A 23564-nucleotide genomic window follows, 5' to 3' on the forward strand; every position below is an offset into this window, starting at 1 on the left:
GAGCTCAATCCTTAGCTGGATTGGGGCGGGGAGGTGGGGTGCTGGAATGCTTTCTCTGTGAGGGAACATAGTTCCAGATACTTTGTAGCAAGAGATCAAGCTGTGGCTAGGACTGCTATGACAAGTCCTTCACTTCCGTCCACAGGGAAGAAATCACACTGCTCAGCCAATCCAAGGCTTTGGAGGTAAAGAGGCCTGGACCATTTCAAGAGAGAACTCTTCATACCTAGGTTCTGTGCACTCACAAACTCTTTCCTGTAAATGGAATGAATGGTGTAACTGATGATGCAGAAGCCATGACAGAACAATCTACGCAGCAGAGCCCTCTAGCCTGGGAACAAGTGAGGCTAAGGAGCCTAACCCTAACCCAGCCCCCTTCCCTAGAACTTCAACAGAAGGGTAAGCTTCTGCAACACTGTGCTACTAAAGACTGCCCTGGAGCAGTCTTGGGTGCTTAAATAAGATACGCTATTACAATGTGACACTGCAAACCCAGGATACCCAATGCACATGTACTTAGCAAGTGTATCAAAACACACACACACACACAACCTCTGAAACAGCTTTTTATTAAACAGCAAAGCAGAACTTGAACACAATTTTAAATATTTGTAACAAGGTCACAAAAGGGTTGCAAAATGTCTGCAATGTGAGGATTACACATCCATATAGCTAACGTCACTCATCAAGGCTTACATTACTACATTAGATAATTCCACAAGTCAAAGCAGCCCAGCCTAAGAGCCACCAGCTGCATTGGTGGATCTTTCCTATTATAAGACCTTACTATTATTTCTGATATCAGCTCCTTATCAAATGGAAGCTACAAACTAAATTCTTAAAATTTGTTAAAAGAATGACTAAAATTCTGCAAACTAAGTAGCTGAGTTTACAGAAATTCTGGGAAAACAACTGAGATAAAATGCTGAGGTTAATAATCATCACATATACAAAACTCTCTTATATTCATGATTCTGATACTAATATACTCTCAATTAATTTTGCAAAAGTTCATTTCCTGGGTACAAATAAACCTTGAGACCAAACTCTTAACTAGTCTCTCTTAATCCACTTACATTAGACTCAGTCCACTTTCATATGTCCCCAAAGTGCAGCTGTGGGCCAGAGGTAATACACATTTAGAGGGAAAACACTGCGAGCTGGTTATTTCTGTTAATCCAGTTTTCCTTCCTATTCCTATCTTTTCTCAAGTTTTTTTGTTTGGTTGGTTTATTTTGTTTTTTAATTTCTCACACACATATGACCAGCATTCCTATCTTTTCAACACCAAATGAACTATTTTATGCAATAGGGAGTTTTTAGCTTCTCAGGGTGGCAGTTTACATTTCAAAGAAAACCCTTCATTTTCTATAGCTTCAATCTACTTTCAATTGATTAAAGAGAAACCAGCAATCCTATCTTATGACTAAGTATCACAAATGGCAAGCCTTAGATAAGGAAGTATCTTATTTTGGTTACGTGTCCACAATTCTAGTCCAGGTTACTCTGGTAGGAGAAACTACTGAAGTTACCGTCAGGGAGGGAGATGGGGAGAGGAGGCAGATGGGGAGAGGCACAAGACGGTGCACAAGGTACAGAAGCTGTGCATTCAGTACATGGTTTTGGTCACTTTTCACAACATGGTTATTTTTTTGTATATTTTACTAGTTAGGCTTATGATAAAAGACAGTGCTAAACCTATATATATGTAAGCAAATTGGCAAAACATTCATCTTCAAGTTTCATAAATATCTGTAATTCTAATATAAAGTCTCTACATGTGCACATTTTCATAGACTAACGTATACATATAGCGTTAACTCAGAGATGCTCCTGTTCAGCATTAGTGTTACCTAGATCTGACATTCTCTTTATAAATACTCAGGGAAGAACAAAGATACTCTAACTTTTGGATCATATCCAAGCCTTAAGGGGGAAGAAAAAGAGCAGCAATCCATAGAAGAGAGGGGGGTGAACCCTTTACTTCCTTTTGCTTTTTGTATCAGTTGTTTGAAAAACACTAGAAGCAGACATGAGGTTTTCTATATATTGTCCAAGAACTTGATTTTCCGACTTTAGCTTCAGATTTTCTTCCTTAACTGCATCTACTCTTGCAGAAAGATCTGTATTCAAAATAAATACATAAAAATACAATTACCAATAAAATCATGGCAATGACTCCATGTTACGAAATGCAGACCAGGCTGAGGGGTGTGACTCGTGCTACAGCCCTTGCCTAGCATGTGTGATACCCTGAATCTGATTCGTAGCACTAACAATAAATAAATATCACAATTTGTAAGTTTTCTGTTTTTTAATTCAGATTATTGGGGAAAAGGCTTAGGTTAAAAAAGACTTATACTGAGTACAAATGAGAAGACGGTGATTGTTGACAGTGTTCGCCATGGGACTAGGGAGCCTGCAGAAAGCGTTTGTTTAAACTCCTGAGGTGATTAAGAAAACACTGTATTTCTACAGTATGCGTGTCCTCCCACACATAACGGTCATGTCTTTACTGGAAATGTTTAAGATGCAGAGCTTATCACAACTGGATTCATAAGTTGGATAAAAGATCCAAGCAGCTGGTCTTTTTATAGTTTTATACTAGTTAAAAATTCAAGAGATACAGATCCTAATGGACAAATAAAAAATTATATCCATTCACATATTTAACAAATGTATATTGACCAACAGAAGCAGACACCATTCTAGAAGCAACAGAGAAAAACATGGTTGTATGTGAGCACCTGTGACTCAGTAACATGGGACCCAGGTATCAAGAGTCACAACTTTTCTAGAGAAAAAGCAAAAAATGGCTAAGGGTCATAAAAGCAGATTAGAAGCACTTTTAGAGTTAACTCTTTTGCTACAGGTAATTTGACCAGAGTTCTGAAGGAACTCAGGAAACGGGCCACACAGATAGTAACTAAAGGAAGAGATTTAGAGCAGCATTTAAAGTGATTACAGAGACTCAGAACAGCAACACCCTGTTCCCAGATAACCTGAGGTGGGATGTACGACTGCTACTGTCAAGTGAGAGAGAGGCTACTGCTCACTTTGTGCCCCAAACAAACAAACAAACAAAAACACCCCACCCAATACTTAATGTCATTAGACATCAAAAACCAGGTAAGTGGTAGTATTAATTTTATGGAAGGAAGTTAAAAAAAAATGAAGAAAAAAACCTCTAAGATCAATTTTAATCTCTAAAAGTAGTGTTTCTTTTCATTTCAATAGAGAGTTCTTGAAACAAGCTTAGTAACACATTGCCAGAATTTAAAAAGAGCACTCACACCAAGTCAGCACATTTGAAGGCCTTAAAGAAGAAGAGCACTGACTGTCTGAGTGGGGCACCTGTGTCCTGTAAACCACAGCCAAACTGCAGACAGCAGGAAGAGAGAAAAAGAATGACTGGAGCAGCAGTGTGACTCCCTGGGTAAAGACACTGCCACCCAAACCTCATGGCCTGAGTTCAAGTTCAAGATCCATGGGATAGAAGCAATGGAAGTTACCCTCTGACTTCCACTATGGTACTCTGGCATGCGCATCTACCATACTGACAAACAAAAAAACTATTAACATGGACTTTGAAGTTAACTAGATGCCATTCATTAAAACTACTAAATGCAATCTAACCTTCAAGTGTGTGTTGGAGTTCCAACACCTGATTAATAAGTCGAGTCTTTTCTTCCAGTTCCACCTGATTTTCAGCATCAACTGCTGTAATAAAAAGTGTTAAATTTACCATTAATAAACATTGTGTGAGGTGTGGCATGTAACACTTAAAATTCTGCAGAGCATTGTATAACCATTATCTTAACTGTCTTAACACAGCCCTTAGTTGACTTACACAGAACCTCTACTTCACAGCCTTAAGCAGAAAATAAGAAATGAACTTGCCACAGTTACAGAATGGAAGCCACCTTGGATGCTTTCTACAGTGCAGGGGAAGAAGTTAGCCAAGACCTAAGTTCTAAAGACTGTTTCTCTGCTCTTTCCATTGCTTCATGAAGCATAACTATCCAGAAAGCCACAGCATCCAAAGCCAGAGGATGAAGACCTCACCGTCCATGTCAGCATTCATCATCTTGGGTAACAAACTTTCAGCTCTCGGACGCAAACTCTTTAATGAATGGTCTGTAAGAAGAAAAAGAAACATAACAGGAAAATACACACTTGTTTTGCAGAAGACAACATCTTCTGAATGCCCGCTCTCCATGCTTTACTGCTCTGAAGTATTAAGTTTGTATGCATACATCAGCAAAGGACAAATAGTTCCAGAGAGAAGCATAAGAACAGATGATGCTGAGCTGCTCAGTAATCAAGACCCTGAAGTTAAATGCTGCACTTAAAATTATATCATGTGGCATGTGCTAGCAAAGGGAGATGGAAATTTAAATACTTAAAACAGGAGACATCTTAACTGCAATCTTGGGAAATTAGGATAATACTTTTAAAGAAGTAGTCAGAAACATTGTAAATCTTTTAAGGACAATTACAAAGAGAAGCAAAGGTACACACATAAAAATCTTCCCGAGAAAGAATGCCCAGGGTACAAATATGAAAGTGGACTCTCAGGCAGCTCTCTCTGAAAGCTATCGAGATCCTTACATAGCACTACTGAACAACTGTAAAGTTAAACACGCTCCCCAGTGCACAGGAGCCTGCTCTCTCACACTTTCTACCTCAGTTTACAGTCTCTGTCCTTCAGAGAAAGTAAATTACCAGGGTTTTTGTTTGTTTGTTTTAATTCTATTTTTAAAGTTATTCAACCTATTAATAGTATTTGAAAATCACGAAGAATTCTTCTAGTCAATCAGATGTATGAAACACTGCATGGTCATTTTTTGAAAGTAGTATTCCTTCCATTTAAACAACATTCAATTTTACACTGACGTACAGTTGCTTGGCATGTACATTCATGTCGTGTACATGTTTATGTGTCTGTGCATGTCTGTGCATGTCTGTGCATGTGTAGAGGCCAGAAGGCAACTTTGGCTGTCTCCCTCAATCTTTCTTCCACTGTTTTGTTTTATTTTAAAGACCTTGAACCTGGAATTCACTGGTTCAATTAGTGTTTGTGAGCAAGCTTCAGAGGTCTTACCTCCATCTCCCAAACACATGCACACTGCCAAGCCTGGAATTTGTGGGTTCACTGAATGCAGCACACGTGTACACACACAAACACACACAACCTTACACAATTATTTTGTAACTTACCAGCTGCCCTGGCTCTGAAAGGAACATTAGTCTCTGAGATCTTTAAAAGACTTTTCTTTGAAAATCACAGGAATCTCAATGCCTGTGTGTATCTAGCTTGTTAGTGGATGAGAACCTTTTGTAATTTAAATCCAGAATGCAGAAAGGGGAGAAGAGACAGTAAGACTTCAGGGATATAGCAAGTGCTAGCCCAGGATTAATTTAAATTACCCTTGCATGTTCACACTGTATCTTCTAAGACTTCTTCTCGAAACAATGTTTACTTTAGCACAGTGATTAAAAATCCTCACTCTTTATTTAAGCTCAGAAATTTGGTCAAGTTAAAAAAATCTCAGCCTCAAAGGACACTGTCAATAAGACAAAAAGGCCACCAACAGATTGGGAAAGGATCTTCACCAATCCTAAATCCGATAGGGGACTAATACCCAATATATACAAAGATCTCAAGAAGCTGGACTCCAGAAAAATCAAATAACCCTATTAAAAAATGGGGTACAGAGCTAAACAAAGAAATCTCAACTGAGGAATGCTGAATGGCTGAGAAGCACCTGAAAAAAATGTTCAACATCCTTAATCATCAGGAAAATGCAAATCAAAACAATGCTGAGATTCCACCTCATACCAGTCAGAATGGATAGGATCAAAAATTCAGGTGACAGCAGATGCTGGCAAGGATGTGGAGAAAGAGGAACACTCCTCCATTGTTAGTGGAATTGCAAGCTGATACAACCACTCTAGAAATCAGTCTGGTGGTTCCTCATAAAATTGGACATAGTACTACTAGAAGATCCAGCACTATCTCTCCTGGGCATATACCCAGAAGATGTTCCAACAGGTAAGAAGGACACATGCTCCACTATGTTCATAGCAGCCTTATTTATAATAGCCAGAAGCTGGAAAGAACCCAAATGTCCCTCAACAGAAGAATGGATACAGAAAATGTGGTACATTGGCACAATGGAGTACTACTCAGCTATTAAAAAGAATGAATTTATGAAATTCTTAGGTAAATGGATGGATCTGGAGGATATCATCCTGAGTGAGATAATCTAATCACACACACACACACACACACAAACCCACACATGATATGCACTCACTGATAAATGGATATTAGCCCAGAAACTTAGAATACCCAAGATACAATTTGCAAAACACATGAAACTCACGAAGAAGGAAGACCAAAGTGTGGGTACTTCATTCCTTCTTAGAATGGAGAACCAAATACCCAAGGAAGGAGTTACAGAGACAAAGTTCCCAGAAGAACCTAAAGGAACAGCCATCCAGAGACTGCCCCACTTTGGGATCCATCCCATAAACAACCACCAACCCAGACACTAGGTAGTTGCCAATAAGAGCTTGCTGACAGAAGCCTGATAAGGCTGTCTCCTTCGAGGCTCTGCCAGTGCCTGGCAAATACAGAAGTGGATGCTCACAGTCATCTATTAGACAGAGCACAGGGTCCCCAATGAAGGAGCTAGAGAAAGTACCCAAGGAGCTGAAGGGGTCTGAAGCCCCATAGAAGGAACATCAATATGAACTAACCAGTACCCACAGAGCTCCTTGGAACTAAACCACCAAAGAAAACACATGGTAGAACTTGTGGCTCAAGCTATATACGTAGCAGAGGATGGCCTAGTCGGTCATCAATGGGAGGAGAGGCCCTTGGTCCTGTGAAGTTTCTATGACCCAGTATAGGGGAATGCCAGGACCAGGAATGGGAGTGGGTGGGTTGGGGAGCAGGGGTGGGGGAGGGAATCTTCGGAGGGAAAACTAGGAAAGGGGATAACATTTGAAATATAAATAAAGAAAATATCTAATTAAAAAAAATCTCAGCCTCAGTATCCTCATCCATAAAATGGGCCTAATAACTGCATCTGGGTTTGTTCTGGGAATTTAATACATCCAGCTATGTGTTTGTGTACTTAGTAAGTATTCAACAGATGTTAATGGACCTTTTCATCTCTACTCTCTTGTTTTGACCACAGAAGAAACTTTAGAAAAATCATGTGGCCAAAGGCCTCATATTAGAACTCCTAATATGGCCTAATCTGAGAGTGGCTTAATTCACTTCACAGTAGTTCATCCAGAATCAAGGATATAGTCAATGTCCACTCTGCTCTTCCCATCATTCCACCTCAGCAGGCCTTGACATCTCAGATATGAGTTTGACATTTCCCTAATCTCCTTCCACACTCAACCACCAGACTTCTCTTGAACCTGCAATTGGTGTTTTCCATCCGTCATCCACTCACCAGTAATAGTTTTTTAAATTTAAAAGTCCACTGCACTACAGGAATGCACTAAACACTTTACATATATAGTTTTATCACAACAGAAGAAAAATGCAATTCACAGATGTGGATACTAAGCCTTATAAAGGCTAGAGGCCTTGCCTCGTGTTTCATAGCCAAGATATAATTAAGGTCCTAAACTGAGTTTGAAAAACTCGACTCCTTTGGCGTTTCCGCAAACAAAACAAATATAAAATTTCATCTGCTTCAAGCTGCATCCACTCCAGTGTGATGTTTCTATCAGTTCATGTTCTGCTTTGACATTTTAGGGCTTTCAAAATCGATGGAAATCGAGGAACTACATCGTCAATAAGGATCAAACTTAAGTTAGATCCCCAGGGAGCTAGCTGCATCCAGTTTAATCATTGGAGCATACAGACACTAGGATTCCTACGCACAGCTTTGAGTCGCAGAAACGGATAACGGTTTGGGGACCTCCGTCCTTCTGGCTATTGCGACGTCAGTCTCTGGTGGTGTAACAGAAACCTTGGCTTTTCAGGAAACTATGATTTCTCCTTCCCAAACCTTACTCCTCAATATTTATTCCGCAGGACGCCTGAGAAAAGCTGACAAAGAAACAAACCCAGGTTCTAGCAAAGACGTCCCACCCCAGACATGCACGGGCCACCACGCCTGCAAAGCAATCCTAGCACTGGAGAGGCTAAAGCAGAAGAATTGCAGCGAACTGGAAGGTAGCTCGGGCAGCAGAGCGTCTTCTCCTACCACCCGGTCCCATCGCACCCCCACGGCGTCCGGGTCCCGCACCGCCAGGCTCTTCCCACTGAGCCCGCGGCGAGGGGCCGGGAAGGCGGCTGCGCAGCGCTCGGCGGGGTGTCGGGCCTCGCGGCGCCGCGATCCAGCGCCCAGGCCGCCTCCCGGGTCCCCGTTCCATCCCGCCCCGCCCCACAGGGCCTCGGCGGACTCCCAGGCCCAGCCCTCGTCGCCCCGAGCCGCCTCACCTTGCGTCTGAAGCGCCGGGAGGAGGCGGGATGGGTAGGAAGCCTCAGGCCGCGCGGCTCTCCGACCAACTGACAGCGTCAGCTCCGCCCTTCCCGCCCACGGAGCGTGCGCCGAGCGAGGAGGCGTCCTCCCACCAATCCTAACTGGAGATTGCACGCCTGCGCACTGGCTGCTGGACGTCCCGACAGTCCTGTGGCAGAGCACCGGGGTCCACCTTTGCCCTAACAAAAGGGCATTGAGGCCCAATCAGGATTGTTGGGCGGGTTCTAAAAAAGCAGCAACCAATCATGGCGCAGAAGAGAAGATGCGCCAAAGAAAGCGGTCCTCGCTGAGCATCTTTTGTCTCGCCAGGAACCTGGAAAGTGGGGTGGAAAGTCACTCTAGGTTAAAAAAAAAAAAAGAGGGGGGGGCGAGAGTGAGGGAAACAGAGACAGAATTTCTGGAAATTGCCGTGACCAGACTCTAGGAGAGAGATATTGCGTTCACTTTCAAGAACAGAGTGAGCAGAACAGTGCAGTCGGCTGTCCCTCAATTCTAAAAGCACGGTTTCCTTTTTTTTCTCCCACTTCTAAAATTAGATAACTCACAAAGCGTATACCATTAATGGATGTTTCTCTTCGTACCCCATATTCAACAAAATTTTTAAACTTCCGTTCACCCGACCACTTCATGATTCCTTAGATCAGCAGTCTCCTGATCTCAGTCTCAGAAAACCCAAGGCTTAGTTAACATTGTGTTTCTTATTCAAGTGTACATGTACAATGCCAGACTTTGGGTTGCTAGGTGGTTTTCGTGACACTTCATTATAACCTAACCTTTGAAACAAGCACCTTGCTGTTAGCGGTCAGTGACCACAGTATATTCTTACCTGCAAAGCATTCTTGCTTTGACTTTATCAAAACCTCGGAGCTGTAGAGGCCAGCTTACAAATACTTTCTTCTTGGCTTTTCTTTTTTATATAAGATTCTATTTTTAATTGCATGAATATGTGATGGTGTGTATGTACTTGCTCGTGCCTGTGCAAGGTGCCTGCAGATGCCAGAAGAGGGAATCAGATCCCTGGAATTGGGGTTACAGGTGGTTGTGAACCATCTGATGAGGATGATGAGAACTCACTCAGCCTCCTGTGAAAGAGCAATAAGTACTGTTAACTTCTGAGCCATTTCTACAACTCCCGGGTATCTTAACACAATCTAGCAGGATTTGCTACCAGGTGACCGTAAACCTTTATAAATAAAGTACCTACCATTTAGTGTTTGAGACGAATGTATTTGGCTTGGACTACAATTCAGGATTTGAAGGAAGGAGAATATGGGAAGAGAGGGAACCTCCAGGTAACGCTAAGAGGAGTGCCAACAAAATAGAATGAATATGGGCAACATTCAAAGAAGGATGGGATTTTCCAAGGTAGTGAAGAACAAACTTTCTTTTCAAATGCACATGGGCCAGTCATAGAAATGGGCTTGAAAAATTGTTTTGGGTTTTAATTGTTTTATTGTATATGTATTTTACTTGCATTTATTTCTCTGAAACACTTGGGTACCTGGTGCCTGAGGAAGCCAGAAAAGAGTGTTGTGTCTCCTGGAACTGGAGTTACAGACATTGTGAGCTGACATGTATGTAGGTGCTGGAAATTGAACCTGGGTCCTCTGGAAAAGCTGCCAGTGCTCTTAACTGCTGAACTGTCTCTCCAGCGCCTTCATTTTTTTTTTAATTATATGTATGTGTGCCAGTGTGCACATGAGTGATATGCCCTCTGAACCCAAACAGGGTGTTATCTGATTCTCTGGAGCTGGAGTTACAAACTTTTGTGAGCCATGCAGCATTGGTGCTGTAACCCAAACTTGTGTTCTCTACATAGGATCAGTTCTTGATCACCTCTCCAGCCCCCCAACTGATCTGTTGCCTGAAAAGAAACATCAATACATTTAGAATAGCTTACATAGTTGGAATCATACAAACTATTTTCTCTGCCTACCTAGAAATTAAATTTGAAATCAATAAGAGAAAGATATTTTGAAGTTCCTGAATAATTGGAAATTAAAATACATACTTCAAACAAACTGTGAGTCATGGGGTCAGTTGTGGAAAAATATTTTAATTAGGTTTCAATATGAACATATCAAAAATATTTTAATTAATGTGAACATACCAATACATTTAATTAAGTTTAAATGTAAACATCAAAATTTATGGATGCAGCTGAAGGAATGCTTAGGAACATTTTTTTTTTTTTACTATTACAGGCTTATTTGGGAAATCAAGGAAGTTTTCAAATTATAAATATAAGTGTTCACTTTAAGAAATTAGGAAAAGGCTGGGCAGTGGTGGCACACGCCTTTAATCTCAGCACTTGGGAGGCAGAGGCAGGCGGATTTCTAAGTTTGAGGCCAGCCTGGTCTACAGAGTGAGTTCGATATATGTGTGTGTTCTGATGCTAAATTGAAGTCCCATCAAGCCAAGCATGTGCTTTAACACTGAGTTAAAACAGTGGGTTGGGTTTTTTTGTTTGTTTGTTTGTTTTGTTTTTTTGTTTTTTGAAATGGTCAAATTTACAATCAAGGAAAATTCATCCAGAAAAAGAGAAGGAGACATTACAAATTACCAATATCGGTGATGAAAGCCTGTAGATGTCAAAGACTATAAAGATATTACAGCAGCCTTGGAGCAGGGTCTAGAACTTGGAGGAATCGGGTGATTCTTTGAAAGAAAAAACACCACCCAAGCTCACAAGAACAGATGACACCCAGAGCCCATATCTCTATTTTAAACTGTCAGTGATCTGTTCCCACAAAGAATATTCCAGATCCAGAAGGATCTGTGGTAAAATTTTCCAAATGTTTAATAAAATTCAACTCTGGTCAAAGTCTTCCAGGAAACACAACAGGAGAGACCATTCTCCAAGTCAACGTAAAAAGCCAGCCTCCTGCTAAGACAGTGGCTCACAACCACTTCACAGGGATCCCCTAAGACCACTGAAAAATGCTGCGGGAAATATTAAAAAAAAAAAAAATGAACCGGCATGTTCCCGAGCTTGTGCCTCTGCCCCAGTGGCCTGGCTGGTCATGCACTGGTAGGCAATGGACGTTTCTGAAATGCAGGCTATCTATGCAAAGTAATCTGGACTGTTCTCCATTAACTACTCTCAGCCATTTGTAATTAAAATAACTGAAAACACCCTAGCAATAAACTCAGAGCCATGAATTTGTTATTTGGCCCTTAACTCACAGGCTTAGTCCTCTCAGATCAGTTTCATAATAACAGCAATAGAAGGGCTGGCTCTAAGCCCTGTACTTTTAAATTTTTAGTATCAATAGAAGAAATTTATACCAATGAAAACCTTGATTTTGCATCAAAATAAATTCTGTACCAAAATAAGAAATTATGACTTCAGCTTAGTAACAATTAAAAAGACTTCTACCAAATGAAATTATGGCTATGCAATCAATTCTAGCTATTCCTCCCTGTTCCAATTATGACCAGGTCTACATTCCCTAGAAAGACAATCTATAATAACCCCCTCCAGCCCCAAAGCCCAGGGGACTGGGATGACAACTCTTCATAACTTCATAACTTCTTCAAGCTGAATATGGGCTTTGAGATATTTTTGAGGTGGGGGCAGAAGGGTAGGGAAAATGGGGGAGTTGGTTGACCTTAAGAAGACCACACCAATGATTGTATTAGTCTCTGATGTCTGTGTCCTAACTGGATCCAGCTGAAAATCCAAGACATCAGGCGTTCAGCATGTCTGACAAGTAGATTTGCCAAGAAGGCTCTATGTTCTGAAATATACAAATCTCAAGACAATGTTTTACTATCATCAAGATAACCTTTTTTGTTTGATTCTCTGGAATCTAGCTCTTCAGGGGGTCTCCTTCTATCAAATCTGATCCATAGAACTCTGGAAGGTGTAAATACCTTAATCACCTTTTCCAAACACACAAAGACAAAACCTTTTTCTCAAAGCAGCATAGCCTTGAGCCAGTAATCAGAAAACCCTTTATTTACACCTCTCTCCCAGAGGGACAACATAACCACAAAACTCAAAATCACACCCATTTTGAAAATCAAAACACTACAACAAATGAAGTAAACTAAGATACTGTATGTGCCTATACGAGGCCTTTCCTATCCTGCCAAGCAGGAAAAGACACTCAAAATTGTAGTGGAGCCCATGTTAGCAGAATATGAGCTTCCTGTGGCTGGTTAAATAATCTATACCATCTTTCCATTTGGCTCTCTATCCAGAGCCACAGACATATTTTATTAATACCTGTATAATATCTGCCTGTTGAACTCTCTACCTGGAGCCACAGACATAGATAATTAATACCTGTTCAAAGCAGGCAATGATTATCACTGTACAGTCTACTCTGGAGTCAGTGACTAATATATTCCTAGTTCAAATTAAAACAATTCAAAACAAGTTAAGTAAACTAAAATATTGTATGTGTCTATACTTAGGCCTTTCCTATGTTGCCAAGAGGATATAAAACCCAGTATTCCTGTGGAGCCCACGTTAGACAGAATGTGAGTATCCTGCAAGGCAAGTAAAGCAATTTTATACCATGTCTCTGCCTAGAGCAGCCAACTTGTTATACCATGGGCTCTCTGCCAGGAGCCACAGACATTTATTTTATTAATACCTGTTCACTGCCCTCTCTACTTGAAGTCAGTGGCTAGTTTTCCCTATCCTGGTTCTGAAATGCAGGCAAAATTCCCCAGGTGATTCGGACAAAGTCTGTATATAAAACTATCCTAAAAGCAAATAATCCCAATTTTATAAATTCACAGTTAAATCAATCTCTGCCCCAAGAAGTAGGCAACTTCCTTTCTACAGCTCTCTGACTCAGAGCAGCCTGCAGTCCCCACAACAGGGGACCTCAGAGCCTGCATTCTATGTTTCAGTCTGCTGCGATTGGGTCCACGTGACTCATCTCAGCACTACCCAGCTACTCGCTTTAAAAAAAAAAAGAAAAAGAAAGAAAGAAAAGAAAAGAAATAAAATAAAACTCTAACTCTTGAGTTAATGATCTTACATTTCTAGTGGATTCTTGCCCAACATGTTGGGTGCCACCTGTTGCAGAAAATATTTTAAAAATAGAACCAGCTTGTTCCTGCTCTTGTGCGTCACAGGATAGCATGAGGACAAGATGTAGCTACGAGTGTCTCCCAGTTTCAATGATGGACCCATAAGGATTCGCCACTGGAGGATTTAGATTTAATAAGGTTTACCAGATTAGGATTTTAGTTGCCGTGCCCAACGATTGAGTTACCATCGTTTCTGAACTAAGTTTGTGTTGTGTTTGCCTTCAGGCGGCAGCTTGTCTGGGTTCAAGAGAGAAAGGTATGATGGCAAAGTGTGGGTTTACCAGATGTGCACCACAAAGGCCATGGGGGATTTGAAGCACAGGGTTGATGTGGTAGTGACCCACCAGTGGGAACTTAGCAAGCTGGATAAAGAGATTTTGGAGCTCTGAACCAAGAGTCTCCACAAAATAAAAACAGATCGGCCATTGCCTGCCAGTGCAAGGCTGGCCAGGGTGCCAGGACAGAGACACAAAAGTGGGAACATGCCAGTTCCATTTTTTAAATATTTTCCGCAACAGAAAAACATAGATATTTACAATTCACAACAATAGCAAAAGTACAATTATGAAGTAGCAACGAAAATAATTTTATGGTTGGGGTCAGCACAACATAAGGAACTGTGTTAAAGGGTCACAGCATTAGGAAGAATGAGAAACACTGAGCTAAGAGTAAACATGGAAGATCAGAGTGGACACAAAAGGCCTTAACAGATGCTCAGAAAATCCTGCAGCGAGACAGACTGAATCACTGGGGTTCCTACCCATGGCAAAGAAACTTACAGTCTAAAGCTGTAAGTTCTACAAGTCCATAAGGTACAAAGGACCCAGTGTAGACAGAATCGTTCCTCAAAGGAAGAGAGGGCACACCCTACATTATCTCAACACTTATTTTTAACCAAATTTAATGAAATCAATAATGGTGTTGGTATAAAGATGTCCATACAGAAACAAAACTGAATAGGGCCAGGAAGAAGTGCTCACATTGATTCATATAGCTAACTGATCCTCACAGTGGTATCAAAGCAATCTCATGGAGAGAGGCTTATCTTCAACAACAATGCTTCAACAACTAGATATCAATGTTGGGAGGTAAGCCTGAACTTGTACCTCACAGCATAAACACACACACACACACACACACACACAATGTTAATTCAAATGGACATGGTCTAAAATGAAAGCTTAGATTATCAGTGTTTTAGAAGATAGAGAAATCTTTATCAGAATTATACTGGAAAATCTTTTTTAACTTTTTAAAAAGATTCTATTTATTTTATGTATCTGAGTGCTCTATCTGCATGTACACCCATGTGCCGGAATATGTATGAAGTGTTGCTTTGAAAAGCACAGAGAAGCCAGGGTTACAGTTTTACAACAGAACCGTCCCACTAAGTAGCAAAGCTCTAAAATGCTGGGTTGCTAAAAAGGTTTTCTTCAAATTGTCCTAAGTCTCATTGTTATCTACGAGCTGAGATAGACTCTCAGTAACCCTGTGAGATAAAAGAGGTCAGTTTTTGGAGTTCCCCAGCTTCTGTCAAGGTCTGGGATCTTAAACCACTTGCAAGCTGATGGGCATCTTGTTTTACGGCTGCTGAGAGGCCTGGGCGAGCGACTTGAGCCTCTACTCCTCACACCCGTGCATGAACTTCTTTCTGGGTTCCCCATCCACGTCTCTGGGTGTGGGGAGGCTGCAGCTGGCCTCCATATGTAGTGTGTTGTGATACAGGGCCAGAACGTTGATCTTGGAGATCTACTGCTTCTCCAGAAAGTGTAGCAAGCTTTTCTTGGCCCAGGGCTGGCCCAGGCATTGAACAGTTACTCTGGAAACACTGTCCATCGAAGTCTGAGAAAGGGCTTCACACTCTTGGTATGCCCACAAAAATACAGTGATCCCCAGGGTCCATGGCCCCCCAGAGTCCATGGTAGCACTTCTCTCAGCAACCTTCTACCTGAATTGACTTCAGTTCTGTGGCAAATTCCTGTCCCCACCCCTCCATTATATAGCTCTAGGGAAATTTCTCCAAATGTCTCAGCCTGGGAGGGTTCGGGAAGTTTAAAAAGGAGAAGTCCACTAGCCAGAGGCTGGGCACACATCAGCAGGAGTGATGGCACTTTAGGAATGCCTGTGGCATGAGTCAGGTGGCCTTTTGTAGCTTACTCCTTCCTGGCTTTTCTTTTACACCATTTAACCTAACTTCTCCACACTTCCAAATAAGAGCCCTGGCTGGGGTGAGGGCACAGTTGGTAATTTACCGGGCTAGCATGAGGACTCGAGTCCAGTTCCTATGACCTGTGGAGACCACCCCATGTGTGGTAGTGAGCACTTTTTTTTTTTTTTTTTTTTGGTTTTTTGAGTCAGGGTTTCTCTGTATAGCCCTGGCTGTCCTGAAACTCACTTTGTAGACCAGGCTGGCCTCAAACTCAGAAATCCGCCTGCCTCTGCCTCCCGAGTGCTGGGATTAAAGGCGTGCGCCACCACGCCCGGCTGGTAGTGAGCACTTTTAATTCCCTTGTTGGGGAAGAGACGGTTAGTCCCAGGCTGGGTAGAGACTGTCTCACAAGCACTAGGTAGAGTGGGCCCCTTAAGGTTGCCCTGTGGCCTCCACAAGCACACTAACACAGGGGTATGTGCACCAACATAGAAACGCATGCACATATGGGGATGTGAACAAAAACCTACATGTGGTTTGTTTTAAACAATTGGCTAAACTGATCATTTCTAGCCACAGGGAACTAGGCCCAGACCACCCTCTGCTTGTCCTGGTGAAGGCAGAAAATTCTGAAAAGCCTTGCCGCTAGGGGGCCAAGGCTGGTCTAAAATCCAGCAGGAACAAGCTTAAGTCTTAAGAGAACTTAAGCTATGGGGGAAAAAGAATTCCTGAAATTAAGCAAAGAATCCAGTATGTCTCAGACTCATTCCCAACAAGAGTCATGAGCCTGGGTTTTCCTTGTGACAGTGTGAGTGGATCAAACAAACGAGCAGCTCTCAGTGGGAGGGAACAGAGCACACGTCTCTCTCATCCACAGACGAGACATCTGCCTGGATCATTGGTACAATGTCTTTTCCATCCCAAGAGCTTTGTGCCAAAATAAATGTTACTAGATATTTGCTAACAGCCCTCATAGACCACAGTCCCATCAGCAGTTTAACATTTCATGCAAATATATTTGTGGTTCTCTTTTAGATTTGGTGTAAAAGGCCTATCATGTCCCCTTAGTGCTGTATTAGGGAAATGACAGCCCTAGGCTCAGGCAGACACATATTATAATCCCAGCACTTGGGAGGCAGTGTCAGGAGAGCTACAGATTCATGACCAGCCTGGACTACCTGGCCCGGACTGCACCGCAAGTCTCTGTCTTAAACAAAGCACATTGACCTTTGCTGTGCCACTTCAGAAACAGAAACAGAATTCTGGTTTTTCCTTTTATGTCTGCAGGGAAGATGGGATAAACAGAAGGGGAGCGTTCTGGCCTGCATGCATAGCAACTGGAGCTGAACAGAAATCCCTGCATCTGATTTCTTATATTCCTGTGTTCTGTCCACAAATGGAGCTCCACTGCCCAGCACCTAAATGCAGTCCGTAAACTCCATCTGGATGGGTATTCCACCCTGGGGTCTTCATTTTTCTGAGTTGAGAGAAGCATGGGTGCTTGGCATGAAGGGACGGCGCTGGGTTGCCACACTGTCTTTTCCCCCTGAGAGTTCAAACTGCTTTCAATAAAAAACAAATTTAAAAATTAAAAACACCTCACTACTTCTCACTGCACCTGGCAGTGGGGCAGAGAGCTCCAGAGGTGGTGGCTGTCCAACTTAATAGAGCATGCCTGGACAGCTAGGGGCTGGGGGGGGGGGGGAAGTAACCTCAATAAAAGAAAGAGCCCTAAGGTCTCCATGTTGGGGATGGTACACTACTGACCTCTAGTGGTAAAACTAATTCAAAAAACATTTCTTCTTCATACGCAGAACTTTATGCTTCATAATTTACTCATACGTTATGTGACATTTTCTGCTTGTTAAATGACCTTGTCGGCACATGGAGATGTGCGTTTCTTTGTACTCAAAAGGCATGATTTTGGAATTTCCGATAGAACATTTTAGCTGGTAAGTTGTCAAAAAGATTTGAGAGGTTTGGGGGTTTTTGTTGTTGTTTTCCATCCTGTGTAGAAAATGAGATCAGAAGAATAGACGTCCCCCCTGACTCTCTGCAGGATTGAGACTGAAACTCTTAAGGATCTAATCATTCTTGCCAGCTGATGTAAGGCCCTTGCTGAAGAGAAACAACCTGATTTACACCTCTACTCCGAGCAGGCACATTGCCACCATCCTTGCCCAGTGGCACCGTTGTGTGTGTGAATGAAGCCAAATCTGTTTCTCTAACTCACACATCCTCTGGTAGACCAACTGGTATTCTTCAGAACTGAACAGGAGGGGCCGTGTGTGCCTGTGGATCTGCACCAAGGCCTGCACATCTAGGGCTTGCACATCTGGGGCCTGCACATGACATCACACTAGCTGAGACTTCAAAGTGGGGGTCTTTGAAACAGCTGAGTGGATTCTGAATTTGGAAGATTGTGCATAGCCTTTTCAGCATGTCCAGAAGACCAACTGACTGAATAAATGGACAGTGAATTGTTTGGAATCCTCCCAAGAATTATGGCTCATGTTCCTTCCCACTTTGAATCGGAACAGGTTTGAATTGCTTCCTCCCATGGAATGTGACTTGCTCTGAGGAAAACTCATTACTGAGAATAATAGGACTTCCCAGAGACCTTTGTCCTGAAAAGGCCATGTGTGGGGCTCTGATTGACAGGCTCCAGCAGTGTTGTTGTGAGCTGGAGGAGGGGCTGGTATGGAGGAGTGGAGTAACTTCCCATTGCTAGCTGCCACAGCTAGCTGAACCAGGATTTGATCCCAAGGACCTCAGCTACAGCCCTTGTAAGCAGCATTATTTGGTGATCATTCCAACTTCAAAAGTCCCAATAGTCTATAGCAGTCTCAACAATGTTAAAAGTCCAAAGTTCAAAGTCTCATCCAACCACTTAACTGTAATCCCCTACAAAATCAAAATCAAAAAGGCAGGTCATGTGCCTTCATTATCACAGTATACACATTACCATTCCAAAATGCCCTAATGAGGAAATACTGGACCAAAGCAAGACCAAAAAACAGATGGGCAAACTCCAAACTCAGCATCTCCATGCCTGATGTCAAAGCACTCTTCAGATCTGCAACTCCTTTCTGATTTGTTGACTGCAATGCAATTCTTTCTCTCTGGCTGGTTCCACTCTCTGTTAGTAGATTTCCTCAGCAGATAGCCCATTGTCATAGCATCTCTAGCATCCCAGGATCTCTGAGGCAACTTCAACTTCAAACTTCTTGTTCCAATGTCTGGGATCCACACATGATGTTCTGGGCTCCTCCAAAGGACTTGGGTCACTTCTCCAGCTCTGCCCTCTGTAGCACTCTAGGCTCAGGTTGACTCCACTCCACTGTCAGGCTGTTCTTAGTGGTCATCCCACAGTGTACTGGCATCTCCAATGTGCTGGGGGTCTTCTGCTGCAACAAGGCTTCACCAATAGCCTCTCATTGGTGCCAAGCCTCAAATTCTTTGCATGACCCCTTCATGCCTTCAGAACCAGTATTACCCGGATGATTCTTACATAACCAAGTCTGGCTGAATCACAAGGTACAACCTTGGCTGTCTCTAGAACACTGCTTCTTTGTGCTCTCAGAAAACACCTCCTAGATTTCACCTCAGTGATGCTGGTCTCCTCTTAATCCCCACTAATGTTTTAGCTCCAGGTAACCAATATCAATTGTCCCTGTAATCCCTTATATTCTTGACTCTAAAGCTAGAACCACTTTGTCAAAGCTGCCAAGTTCTACTGTTTGCTAAAGCTAGAACATGACACCCCTTGTTCTATTACATCTTCAGCTGCTTCATCACTGTTTTCAATGATTCCATTCACTTCCTAAGCTTGGCTGTCCTGGAACTTGCTCTGCAGACTGACTTTGAACTCAGAGATCTGCATGACTCTGTCTCCTGAATGCTGAGATTAAAGGTATGTATCACCACCCTTGGATTTAAGCTTTTCTTCACCTAGAACGTGCTCTGCCCCAGGTTGGCCTTAAACTCAGAGATTTGCTTGCCTTTGTGTCCTGGAATTAAAGGTGTGTACCACCATGTCTGGGCCAAAGCTTTTCATGGTCACTAATTCCTCAAGATCCAGATCAAAAGTCTATGTCTTCCAACCTCAAGATATGGATCACAAGTGTGCCTTCCATTTCTGGATTGTAATTCATTCCAGATTAAAAGCTCAATGAAAACAATAACCTGGTAATAATACCTAACATGCTATAACTGTTTCTTGTTCAACTGCAAACACAAACAATAAGCTTAGCTGGGTGGGATCTTGCCCTGAGAGCACCACTCCCTGAATCTGTTCCTTTCCTTAAACACATGATCAAGGTCCATTTCATTTCCTGCTGCCCCTTTCATTCTTGAACCATACATTTTGCATTTTTTTCCCTAAGCTTGCTATGCTTGATTAAAGTGATCTTCATGAGAGTAAACCGGAAGACAAAGTCTGTGTTGGGTGTTCCTGGGACTTTGTCAATGCACTTAAGCTGGGTCTCTTCACCTTAACCTGAGGCAGACTCGGCAAAGGCAAAAAGCAGCAACATTCTTCACCAAAATATCATAAGAACAATTTCCAGAGTTCAAATCACCCTCAGCACCAATGTCTTTCATATTCCTATAGGGTGGCCCATTAAGTCCCACTTAAAGCACTTAAATCTATTCCCCTAACAAAACATGGTCAGGCCTATCATAGAAATACCCCAGTTCCTGGTACCAACTTTTGTCTTAGTTAGGGTTTCCATTGCTGTAAAGAGACACCATGACCAAGACAAGTCTTATAAAGGACAACATTTTTTCTGGGATGGCTTATACTTTCAGAGTTTCAATCCATTATTATCATGACAGGAAGCACAGCAGTGTCCAGGAAGGCATATTACTGGAGGAGTTGAGAGTTCTACATCTTTATCCAAAGGAAAACAAGAGCAGACTGACTGACTTCCAGGAAGCTAGGAGGAGGGTCTCAAAGCCCACTCCCACAGTGACACACTTCCTTCCACAAGGACATACCTACTTAACTAGGACACACCTAAAAGTGCTACTCTCTGGGCCAAACATATTCGAACCACCACACGTGGCATACACTTATAGTGAAAGAGTGTTCAGCCTTAAAAGGGAAGGAAATCCCTCCAGCTGTGTTAACATGTGTGAGCTTGGGGTTATCGTGGGGAGTAAAAAATGTCAGACACAGAGAGGCAAATGCTATTCTCTTACTTATAGAGGGAATATAAGAATGTCAAGCTTACAGGAATAGAGAATAGAAATGTGGGTCAACTGAGGTTGGGAGCCAGGAAGGTAAGGGGAGATACTGGATAAAAGATTTAAAAATAATGAATAAGAAATGGATAAATAAATTTAAGATATCTGGTGTAGATTATGCTGATGGTAGTTAGTAGCAGCATATTTTATACTCCAAATTACTAAGAGGATGGGTTTGAAGTGTTCTCATCATAAGAACAGGCTAAGTAGCTGTATTTTTAACCTACTTATATAATAATTTTATTTGTATATAATAACTAGGGTGTGAGTGCGTGAGGTGAAGAAAGAGGGGGAGTGTTTCAGGAAGTCTTCCTTCTTTCAGGCTCAGCCCACTTCACAAGGCACAGAGACTGTGTCCTGGCTTTGTCCAGGCTCTCCATAGGAGCCTCCCAGATCACAGTAGTGAGCTGGAAGCCGAGAAATGAGCTTCTTCTCTGCCTTTGCTTCCTTTGCTGCTTTCCGCGCAGCAAGCAGTGCCCCACTCCGTCCCCAGTCTTGCACCTTGTACCTTTCCCTCGATAGGAAGGTACAAAGTACTCTGAATTCCCAGGAGCCCAGCATGTTTATAGCGGGCAGCCAGACTGGTGGTTTGTGTTCATTGTCTGGCTGCACTTCAGAAAGATACTTCCTGAATTAGAATATTTAGGGTGAAAGTGAAGAAGCCTGGCTGCATGAAAGAGCGATAGATGTGCCATTGAAGTTAGGTATTCAAGCAATTCCTCCGAGCTAAAAACAGTAACTCCTGTGGCTTAGCTGCAAGCCACAGCTTTCCTGCCATGATTGTGCTAGAGAGACCCAGAAAACCATCATGTCTCACACACATGCGCACGCATGCACGCACCCACACACAATTGTCGGGCTGTATTTCTGGATAGCTCCAGTAACACATAGTTCAGCGGCGTCTCTTTTTCTCTGAGAAGTTGGGTGAGTAACAGTTCTGGGTTTCCACCTCCCATGTTATATTTGGCAAACTTTGTCCTTGCTTAACATTAAACATTTCTAACACAGGTCTTAAAGCTACTTGGAGCATATTTGAGCTTTTTTTTTTTTTTTTTTTCAGAAATAAAAAAATATTTGAAAAATTTAGAGAAAAAAATGAACAAAAGTAAAAATAATATCATAGACTTGACAGCAACTTTGAGGTCACGTTTCCTGAACTAGGAAATGAACACTTTATATTGGGGGGGGGGGGTCCTTATTTATTTTTTAAAAGTCCATCTAATGAATGTAACCATGGGAACCGTGGCTATCAGTTCATTTAAAAAGAAGAAGAAAACCTGCTCGTAAAGACTGACTTTGGTAGCTATATTTTTCAAGTCTTCTCCAAAGTTTTGCTTCGGTAATAAAGGCAATAAAGGTTATATTTTTAACCACCTAGTAGTCCCAGAACTTTCTGTCTGAGCGTCCATCCACACGGTTTTTACCTGTGTCATCTTCGAGAGAAATGCTGGTGAACGTGCTGTCTTCCTCCTCCCCTGTGCTCAATCCGTCCATCTTGTTCATGAGCAATGCCAGCGAGGACTGGGCGGCTGCCCCGTGTGTTCACCCTTGAGGACTGGCGCCTGCCCCGTGTGCTCGCCCTTGAGGAGTGGCAGCTGCCTCTTGTGCTCGCCCTTGCTGAATCATTAATAAGTACCCCAGCAGGAGCTATCTGATCCTCCACCTTTCTCAGCCTCTCTCCACTTTCCACTTGAGCTTTGTATTCTCAACCAGAAACCAGACCCAAGTTAAAGAGTTACAGAGCTTCTTCATGCAAAGCTGCCGGGCACTGCTACCGTAGCCTGGCAGACAAAGGTGCCGTGGCTTCAATCCCACAGTGTGGTTCCTGTGGGCTGGATAGTGGTTAGGTTACAGAGATTATCCAGAAAGCTTTAGGTTGAAACTGAAGGGAAGAGATTGTTTGTTTGATAGACATCTTTTGGATACATGTTAGAAACCTCCCAGGGACCTGATCAAGAAATTTGACTGACCTGGAGGGAAAATCACTTAATCTACATGTGATTCGAGGCTAAGTCTATTGTAAGGGTTGGGTTAAAAGTGACTGACACATAATGTGAAATTGATACACGGCATTATGTATGTTGATACACGGTATTGTGTGTGTTGATGCACAGAATTGTAGGTTGGAGCATTCCTGTGCACATAACTTGCATGTGCTGGCCAAAGATCAGCACTAGCTGTCTTTCTCGGTCTATCTCCATCTTATATTGTTGAGGCACGGTCTTTTACCCGAAGCCCACCAATTTGTTAGAGGCTTGACCAGTGAACTGCTGGGACCTTTTTGTCTTCACCCTATCCCAGTTGCAAGCTACCATAACCAGCTTTAAGGGTGCTTTAAAAAGCAAGCACTTATATGTATCGAAAGATGGCCTAGTCGGCCATCAATGGAAAGAGAGGCCCATTGGACTTGCAAACTTTATATGCCCCAATATAGGGGAATGCCAGGGCCAAAAGAATGGGAATGGGTGGGTAGGGAAGTGGGGGGCGCTATGGGGGACTTTTGGGATAGCATTGGAAATGTAATTGAGGAAAATATGTAATAAAAATATTAAAAATTAAAAAAAAAAGCAAGCACTTTAGCCACTGAAGTATCTCTTCAGCCC

At 42.4% G+C, this 23564-nt stretch overlaps 1 protein-coding gene across 4 annotated transcripts; it reads right to left on the reverse strand.

Moving 5' to 3' along the window:
* Positions 1-550: 550 nt before the first annotated feature.
* Scoc (short coiled-coil protein) lies at positions 551-22624 on the reverse strand. 4 transcript variants are annotated; one of them, XM_021169997.2, is made up of 5 exons: positions 22386-22440; positions 8474-8829; positions 4066-4137; positions 3637-3717; positions 551-2123 (listed from the first exon to the last, which is right to left on the reverse strand). In XM_021169997.2, exons 3-5 carry the CDS (start codon positions 4085-4087, stop codon positions 1981-1983), a joined length of 246 nt encoding a protein of 81 aa, XP_021025656.1. In that variant the 5' UTR covers positions 4088-4137; positions 8474-8829; positions 22386-22440; the 3' UTR covers positions 551-1980. The 4 variants fall into 4 exon arrangements, with proteins under 4 accessions (XP_021025656.1, XP_021025655.1, XP_029336802.1 ...); XM_021169996.2 differs by having other exon boundaries at positions 3637-3720; positions 22386-22433; XM_029480942.1 differs by lacking the exon at positions 8474-8829 and having other exon boundaries at positions 22386-22624.
* Positions 22625-23564: the final 940 nt, after the last annotated feature.

The sequence above is a fragment of the Mus caroli genome, chromosome 8 (assembly GCF_900094665.2).
Source record: "Mus caroli chromosome 8, CAROLI_EIJ_v1.1, whole genome shotgun sequence".
NCBI lineage: Eukaryota > Metazoa > Chordata > Mammalia > Rodentia > Muridae > Mus > Mus caroli.